At 32.8% G+C, this 9,900-nt stretch overlaps 1 protein-coding gene across 1 annotated transcript; it reads left to right on the forward strand.

Annotated features, from left to right (window-relative positions):
• LOC140673132 (uncharacterized) lies at positions 1–6,350 on the forward strand. The gene is made up of 6 exons (XM_072905799.1): positions 1–397; positions 765–892; positions 1,110–1,205; positions 5,407–5,587; positions 5,771–5,901; positions 6,113–6,350. The coding sequence occupies exons 2-6, from the start codon at positions 868–870 to the stop codon at positions 6,223–6,225; spliced, it is 546 nt and encodes a 181-aa protein (XP_072761900.1). The 5' UTR covers positions 1–397; positions 765–867; the 3' UTR covers positions 6,226–6,350.
• The last annotated feature ends 3,550 nt before the right edge of the window (positions 6,351–9,900 follow it).

Raw genomic sequence — 9,900 nt, forward strand, 5'->3', positions numbered from 1 at the left:
AACAAGTTGATTAAAAAACTTCATCGCTTATATAGGAATTGTGTATGACAATGAATGAGAATCATTATATTTGTATTGTTGCTATCATGACGTTATGAAAAAAATAACATCATTAGTTGTTGTCATGTTGCTGATAATATAATATTTCAGTTTGCTGATCATTTGCACTCAAAGTTTCATCAACTAATTGCGTAAGCGTAATATATAAGCACTCATGTTGCTGTATTTAATATTGCGGATCTCTTCCGATGTTAGCAAACATATAACAACATATGCAATGCATTAGTTTGCTTAATATGATTAATCACGCTTGGCTATCTGGGGTGCTACGTTACTAACCTGTGCAATAAAACAAACAGGAAAAGAAAAATCCAACATGAGTCCATTATCACAATTAGTAGGTATACATAATATCAAAATTAATGAATTAGTTATAATTATATCATAATCAGTTAATAGCTAATTATGCCAGTTTATTTTAAATGAATAATATTTTGAATTGAAATGTTTGTTTTTTGTATAAAAGAATATTAAATTTAGGGATTATTTGAATATCTTATTAATCACAATTAAATTATTTTTGTATGTATTGTATTTGATCTTATTTACTCATATATTTAATTACTTTGTATATTTATTAAGATACATTGAAAGTCTGATCTGCTTTTACATATGAAATTTTTCATACTATATTTACAATTTTTTTTTCTATTCTGGAACAATTATTCATATGTGTTAAATGTATAAACAATTGATCTATATAGAGCAAAAAATGTGGATACTACGGTTGGATTTTAACACATATGGAGTTATTGAAACATTCATGTTTTTTTGAATATGATGAAACTAAAAATACAATCGTCATAGATGAGAATAAATGTCGTAACTATAGGTAAGATTATCGTTATTATCCACAAATTTTAAATATTATTATTACAACTATAATTATTGGAAATTTAGGGAATTCTACTGCTTTGTTATTAATTTAGCATATTAACTAGTATTCTATTTTATTGAAGAAACTTCTCTGTCTCCCTTACATTACCGTCGAGTTTACAATTATTAAGTTAATAGTATTTATATTATCATAATGCATATATATTTTTCAGGATATAGATCTTGTGATGGCGATCTTCCTGAGTCACAGAATAAAGTTGAAATGTCAACGGATGGACTCTTAATAGCATGCGTTGCTCAGAAACCTGGTTTGTACAATCACTAATTACCGGTTGCCGAGCGGACATTATTAAAAAAAAATACTTTGTGGCAAGAGGTCTGTAATATAATGGGAGGTATATAATTGTATATTTTATATATATATAAAATATACAATTATATACCTCCCATTATATTACAGACCTCTTGCCACAAAGTATTATATATATATATATATATATATATATATATATATATATATATATATATATATATAGGTGTTGAGTGTTGAGAGGTTAGAGAAGAGTTGGGGAAAAAGTAAAGGAGACAGTGCGAGTGGACAGAGCAAAGGAAGCAGAAGAGAAAGTAAGCGAGAAGAGTGAAGGTGGAGGACTGGCTGGAAGGAGAGGAAGAGAGTGAGCTGGGTGAAGGAGGGTGAAGGGAAATGGGGTTGAAGAGGAAAAGGCAGGGAGAGTTGGAAGAGCTGAGGCATAGAGGCAACGAAATTAAGGAGCGAAAAAAGGGCATGGTAAACGTGTGGACAGTGGTGTGGAGGAATCAGGGCAGATGAGGAGCGAAGTGAAGGGGATGTCGGAGTGCAGGTGGAGAGGGAGGTACGCGGTGACAGTTGGAGGTTAGAGGCGGATAGTGGATAAGAGGAGAGAAAGAAAATCAAATGAGGAGGAGCACAGAGGAAAGATGGAAGGGAAGAAGGGTAATGGAGGAAGAAGAAGAAAGAAGGATGGTGAAGGGGCAAGAAGGCAAGGGGGGAGAAGGAACCCAGATAGCCAAGCTTGATTGATCATTAAAAACAAACTAATGCAATGCATGAGTTGTTATATGTTTGTTGTACGTTTGCTGACATCGAATTAAAACGCGCCACTGAATTCAGCAACATGAGAGCATATTACAAACAATTAATTTACAAAATTTTTAAAGCAAACGATCTGAGATACTGAAACGTTATATTGTCAGCAATATAGTAACATCTGATAATTTGCCATTTCGTCTACAGCTGACTACAGCATTATGATAGCAATAATACATGTATAATATTCCCAGCAACATGCATGTCTTAAAGACATATTAAAGACGTCTTTTTTATGACGCCTTTAAGACTTGACCAAAAGACGTCTTTCTCACGTCTTAAAGTCATTGTAATTTAAGACGTCATTTTTAAGATGTCTTAGACGTCTAAAAAATATTTAATTTAAGACGCCATCTGAAAGATGTCTATAATACATCTGAAAGATGTCTATAATACATTTTTTTGCTTTATCGAAAAGACAACTTAAAAAAGATGTCTTTTCATCATCTTTTTATAATTGTTTTCCCGATAAAGCAAAAAGATGACTAAAAGATGTCTTTTTGGACAAAAAAGTTCATTTTCTTACCGCTATGCAGCGCTGCATGAGGTATCTATCTCGTATTTAAAATTGAGTTAAAATATATAAAAGCGCGATTAATAAGATTATTGTAACAACAATTTCGATCAATTTCATTTCGGATAGTTTCTATCTAAATAAATAAAATGTAACATTTTGGGTAGATTATCTGAATAAGTAAAGATTATTCGTCTTAAAGACGTCATAAATACGTCTTTCTGATAATCTTTTAAGATGTCTTAGCAATTTTAGGATGTCTTTTAGACGTCTTTAAAACGACATAATGTTGTCTGGGTAAAAACGAAAAGTTAAAATTTTTTATCCTTGAATGCTTAATTAATAAGAATTTTTAACTTTTTTGTTTCTGTCTTACTAAAACAAAAATTACATGATTGATTCCCTGAAAAATTATCGCCACATTATTAATATGGTTAATCACGAATGACAAATTGATAAATATAGGTTGTCATCAAGTTGCTGTCAAGTCTCTTGTTTGCTGACAGCAATCGATGTTACCATATTGCTATCAGTTTGCTGTCCTAAGAATTAGAAATCACGTGAGCTCAACCCAATAAGCATAATGCTGTCGCACCTTGTCCCTAGTTTTACAAAATTAGTTGCTGCAATGGTTATCGGCAACATGATTGTAAAATCGAAACATTTGGCTATCTGGGAAGAAGATGGGAGAGAGAGGGATTGCAGGATGGAGGTGCAGAGGGCAGTGAAGAAGACCCGCAGTGAGAGATTGCATGACGGAATAGCTGAGGATAATGAGGAAGATCCACGCCGGTGAGCGGGAGAGTAGGAAGGAGAGCAGAGGGAGAAAGGCGGAAGATAGAAAAGTAGGAGGTGAGAGAGGTTAAGACGGAGAGAAGAGTGGGCGATGACAGGTGGAGGAACGTGGAGAGAGGAGAGAAGAGAAGAGAGTGACAAAGGAAGAAGAGGAAAGAAGGAGAGGAAGAGATGGAGAAATGGAGAATGAAGAAGAGAAGCAGGAGAAGAAGAGAGAGGGGAGAGAAAAAGAGAGGAGAGGAGAGAGAGAGAGAGAAAGAGAGAGAGAGGCAAGGATAGAAGAGGGATTCATGAAAAGGAACAGAAAAACGGGGAGAGATGAAGGATGGAGAGGAATAACAAGAAGAGTGAGGAGAGTAAGGAGTGGACGGAATGGAAGGAAGGGGAAGAAGAATGTTGCAAAGAACTGACAGGTGCAATTGAAGATGCATGTAGTGAAAGGTTAAGAGAAGAAAAGGCGATAAGACAGAGTGAAGAGAGGAATAAGCGGAAGAACAGGATAAAGGAGAAAGAAGAGTGTTTCAAAGCGAGCAGAGAAGGGGACAGATGGTTATTGATAAGAGAGATCGTCGAAATACCGTATCAATGGGAGCTCACAGGCGCAGGCGGGAGATGCATGTATGCATGCAGGAGTGACAGTTCGAGAAGGATGGATCGTGAGGGAGGAAAGGGGAAAAATTTTGTAAGGTCGTATATGGCCAGGTTCGCGGAGAAGGGGATGAGGATAGGTAATAAGAGGAAATGAGAAAGTAAAGGGGTTACGGAGAGAGGGACAAGAGTTATTTTTGGATGTGCAATTGTAGATATTGGTAAATGGGTATGGAAATGAGAAAGAAAGAGGGAATTTGTAAGGAGTTTTTTTGTAAGGAGTTTTTTTGTAAGGGGTTGGTGAGAGGAAAGGTGAACTGAGGGGAGAGCAAGGGATCAGAGAGGAACGTGGTATCGAGGGCAGGGGGATGGAGGAGAACGAGTGTGGAATGAGAGAAGGAAGAGTATAGGAGTGAGAGAGAGGGAGAGAGAGAGGAACGGAGAGGGTTATGAGAGAGAGTGGCGACTAGATATAAGAAAGTATGAGAGAGAAGGTAAGGAGAGGGAGGGTATATAGTGAAAGGGGATGAGGTGCGAGGATTTATGAGAAAGGGAAAATACATAGGTTAAGTTGCGAAAGATGTAAATAGGACGAAGAAATGTATAGAAGAGAGAATAAGAAGGAGGTTGTAAGGAGTTGGTGTTCCCCAGAAAACACATGTAAAGTTGTATGAGTTGAAAACCCCAAGGGGACCCAAATAAACGTCTACTACTACTACTACTATATATATATATATATATATATATATATATATATATATACAGGGTGGACCATTTTAATCCATCCAGTCGAATATCTCGAAAACCAAACCCGGGAGAGAAAAATGTTTCAAACAAAAGTTGTATGGTTTCGAGGGGGCCATAAGATGGTACTATTGGTTTGACCTTGAAAAGTCATTTGAAGGTCACGTGAAGGTCACTTCAAGTTTTTTAATAGAACACCCTATATATTTTTACATATTCTTATAGCTCATCTCAAGAGCTTTCCAAAACACTTATGACAAAGTATTTTTCATTAAGTATTTTTTGAGTTATAAGGCTTCAAAGTTGCAGTATTTTGACATAAAATACAAGATATCTCATAAAATACAAGATATCTCATAAAATATTCATTTTTTGATTATCTTACTCTAATACTTTTATGCACAGAATAACGAGATGAATCAATTGGCATAATTAAAACACATAATTATGTTAAAGTAAAAATCTGAATTTGCAACTAACAGTTACATTTTTATATATATTTATATATATGTATATATATATATATACATACAAATAATTATATATACAATTATTTATAATTATTTTTCACATTATATAAAGATCAATTGGATGTTTTAATACAATACAAGAATCAGTATTCTAAATCTAAATTTTTTTAACTATTTTAACATATACTGATTTTATTGATTTATTTCCACATATGTTATATGTATGTTTTTAAAATGTATCTTTTTGTAATAATATTTTTAATTTTATAAAGGAAACATGAACGTCGTCACCGTAAAAAAAAGATGGAAGTACTTGAAAGACTGTTACATGAAGGATAAGAAAAAAAACAACGAATACATCCCAAGTGGATCGGCAGCTTCTGCAACACAAAAAAGTTCTTTCCGTTTTTATGAAACCATGAGTTTCTTGAGCGACTGTATGGAAACAAGACAGTATGTATCATCCTCTTATTGAATAAGAACTGAAAATGTAGTTTTGTTGAGATATCAAATTGTACTTTTAATAATTTTGTGTTTTATGTTTATTATGAGATTTTACAGTATTGAAATGGTAATAAGCGTAATTGTTATTTACAATAAGTTTTAAACTTTTATTTTCTTTCTTTATCTCATAAGGACAGTAAGTACTCTGTCCAAAAATTTATTGGTACCATCGCAGATATCACAGTCATCACCAACATCGCCTATAAATACAGAATGTTCTACGTCAAGCTCAAATAACAGCTATAATTCCCAATTATCGAAAAGTACGTACAATTACTACTACATATATATATATTTTCTCTCTAATAAGCAAGGATTATAAAAAATAGAAATATTAATTTTTTAATTTAAAACTCACAAGAATCCGAATTGAAAACTAAATGTTTCAATAAGTTTCCGCTTTTTAAATAAATTGAAACTCATTTTTTAAAATTATATATCATAATTTTCTTCATTAAATGTATGTCCTTTTAGAAAGAAAATCATCAATAAAAGATGCAGATAATTTAGATGAGGCCTTTATTGCGACATTAATGTCGGAGCCAGCACAAAATGATCCGATACATTGCTATGCGTTAAGTGGCTGATGGCCTCCGTCGGCTTACTTACAAAGAGAGAGCAAAATTGCAGATAGAGTTTCTTAGCAGGGTAATGGAAGTTCAAAACGAATTAGGTAATGATTGCATATATAATAATTTGTACCTATAATAAACATACAATCCCATACAACACAGAAAGGCCAAAAGACAAGATATCTAAAAGATAATGAATCGTCTTTAAGTCGTCTTTTAGTCATCTTTGAAGGACATGTGCTGTCTGGGATATAATATAATTATATTTGTATGTATAGACTTGCTTTTATTTACATGCATTGTACATGATATAAATATTTTTATTTCAAATTTATAACTGTTTATCACACAATATTAATGACAAATTGATGTCATAGTCAGTTTTATTCATTCATATTCAGTTTTACTACACATATAAAAATGAAATATTAATATATATTTTTGTTAAATAAAGTTACTTATATTTATATTTTTATCTTCATATGTTTGAAAGCAAAAAATTTGCATAATTGATAAACAAAATAAATGTTTTTATTTGCGTGCTTAAAATTGAATATTTTACGAAACAGATTCATGTTTAGTTATTAAATGCAAAGTACAAAAATAAATGAAAAGTACAAAAATAAATGAAAAGTACAAAAATAAATGAAAAGTACAAAAATAAATGAAAAGTACAAAAATAAAAAAAAAAGAACAAGAACGTGTATCCTTCATCAACAAACCTGTCTGTGTCATCACTAGTAAACTTAAACCATCCTCTAATGCGTACTAAAGCGATTATCGAGAGAATATAATATATATTTAAAAATCATTGCTTAAAACCTTATTCCACTGCCATTCGACTGCACCGCTGTTCATAAAAAAATCAGCATAATGGTTTCGCACTTGTGCAGCATGTCGACTATATGAATTTGCATTGTGCGCATCCATATTTGTAAATGGACTTGCATAAATTAAGTCTGTGTTATTTTCTACATTGTTCTTAGTATAGGTTCTTCCTGATGGAGGTAGTCTCTTCATATTGGATAATATAATTATGCAAAACTGTTGTAGCTTGCACAATTTTTACCACTGTAGTTAAAGAGGTATTAATAGGTTTCTGATAAATTCGCCACCGAGCTGCAAGCAATCCAAAGGCGCTTTCGACTACTCGCCTCGCTCTGCTTAGACGGTAATTGAACACCTTCTTCCTCATGTTAAGATGCTTGCTTCAAGGAAAAGGTCGTATTAAGTATGATATTAAAGCAAATGCCTCATCTGCTACCAATACATACGGAAGTTCCGGTCCATTCATTTCTACTGGGGTGGGTTTAAGTAGATCCATATTTCCATTTTCGAAAGCAATACCAATTTTGCTCCTGCGAAATATACCACCATCGCTTTGTCGACCTTCAACACCAATATCCAGCATCAGAAAGCGATATTTTGCATCACAAATTGCCATTAAATTTATGCTATGTCTTCCTTTATAATTGTAATAAGTGGATCCACTATTTGGTGGAGCCTGCAATAATTAGTAAAAACTTGTATCCAGTGCACAATATATACATATAAAGTTATTGCATAATAAACATTTCAAATACTTTTTAGATTTTATAATATAGAAATAATATAATATTTACATTAACGTTAACGTGTTTACCATCTATTGCTCCAACACAGTTAGGATAATTCTATACATTCTCAAAGTCTTTACCTTACGCCAGTTTTCTGCCATCGGATTGAAAAACTTCTTCCTTTAATGCATCCCAAGTACATTGACATGTTTCAGAAATTATTCTTGATACAGTAATATATCCTATACAAAACCCATATGATATAGAAGCCATACTATCACCACTAGCTAAATATCTTAAGGTAAGTTCCAATCGTATGGAATTGGCTCTCGAACTGCATACTGCTTATGAATTTTTGGTCCAACAATCTCCAACAATTTCTCGAATAGAACTGGTGTCAACCGTAAGAAATTGCAATACTTTGGGTCATTAGAGCTCAACATTTCAGAGATTAAGTTATCACTGGCACCTTGCAAAAATCTTCTTTCAGGTGTAAAAATAGGACAAACCCAAAATTTTCTTTTTTGCTTCTCCTACATTGCATTCTCACATTGCACTATTTTTTTTATATATTATATATAATCTAAGCAACTTCTTTTGGACCGCTTTCTGATGTACTGGATTGTCTCCATTTGTTCTAATATTTGCAGATGCATAATAACGCAATTTTAGAATTCATTACAATGATTTCCTTGTAATTGTCAATACATAAATTATTATATAAAATCACAATCACAATTTTTAATATATTTTATTGTATATCATAAATATTGCTTCTATCCATTAATTATTATTAACTAATCCGTTTTATTCCCTCAATGAATAACTTGTAATAATTAAAAATTTATTTTTGCATTCACTACTTTGTTTTACACTATCACGAATAATTTACAAAATATGTGTATAAATAAGTATATGCATATTCCATCATTTACGTTCAAATTTGATATCCCCTACTACCCATGGAGCGCAACGAGTGCACCGCGGATTTTGCGCAACCAATCACAAGTCTTTATTTTATAAGGATTAAAAACACATTAAAACTTTTTTCATATATTTTAACATCTTTAGTCAATATTTCCAATAAAAAACGTATTTTATTTAGTATTTATGTACAAGATAATAAAAATGAACGACATAAACAATATTTAAAGGTCATTTTAGAAATGTACTGTTCGTTCCGCGTTACGCTATTCCGCTCCATGGGTAGTTAAGGGTCAGGTTTCAACGCAACGAAAAATGCGGAACACTCGTGATTGGTTCCACTCTCGTTCCGCGTTACGCTATTCCGCTGCATGGGTTTGCAGCCTTAAACTAATGATATAATATTATCACTTCTGTATTTCTTTAGGGCCACTTGCACCAAACTTCGATTAGCTTAATCGTCGAGTAAACTATATCTTTGTCTCTTTCAGTTAAGTTCAAGAGAAAGAGAGGAACATATAAGTTAATCGGTGATTAAAGTTAATCAACGTTGGTGCAAGTCTATTAAAATAAATGAGATGGCGTTCTTAACAATATAATGTATAGTGTTCTCGATTTAATATATCGATCCGAACATTTTAAATCGTAATTTACTATTCTCGTTTTCGAGCCAAATCAATTTAATTAGAAATATCACAAATTATATTAACAGTTTATAATAGGCAAAATTACTTTTTTAAAGCTCCTGAGTCACCGCGGCCATATTGAAATCGTGACGTCATAAGCGAGAAATAGCGAGAAATGACACCCTAATTTATGTTGCGACTGACATGTAAATAAAAACATATTTCAACAAAATAATACTACCAATCTCTTCAGAACACTTGTAAAAATGGACGGTTGGTAATCCTTTCTCCTGACAATTGATAAATAACTGTAAATTGAGTCCGAAATGAACCCTTGAAATGCGGAAAAACACGCGATTTGACAGCTGTCGAAAGGAGAGGAAAATGTTACTTTACACAGTTTATTCCTTATACAGCTTGGCAGCCGTCCATTTTCACAAGTTTCATAAATACGTTGCACATCACAACACTAGCAAAAAGCAAATAATTACGACGTAGGTCGCAACATAAATTGGGCTGTCATTTCTCGCTTCTGACATATTTCCCAAAAGAGAGAAAGAGACAGAACTATATGTCGCCACCGT

The sequence above is a fragment of the Anoplolepis gracilipes genome, chromosome 14 (genome assembly GCF_047496725.1).
Source record: "Anoplolepis gracilipes chromosome 14, ASM4749672v1, whole genome shotgun sequence".
Classification (NCBI taxonomy): Eukaryota; Metazoa; Arthropoda; class Insecta; order Hymenoptera; family Formicidae; genus Anoplolepis; species Anoplolepis gracilipes.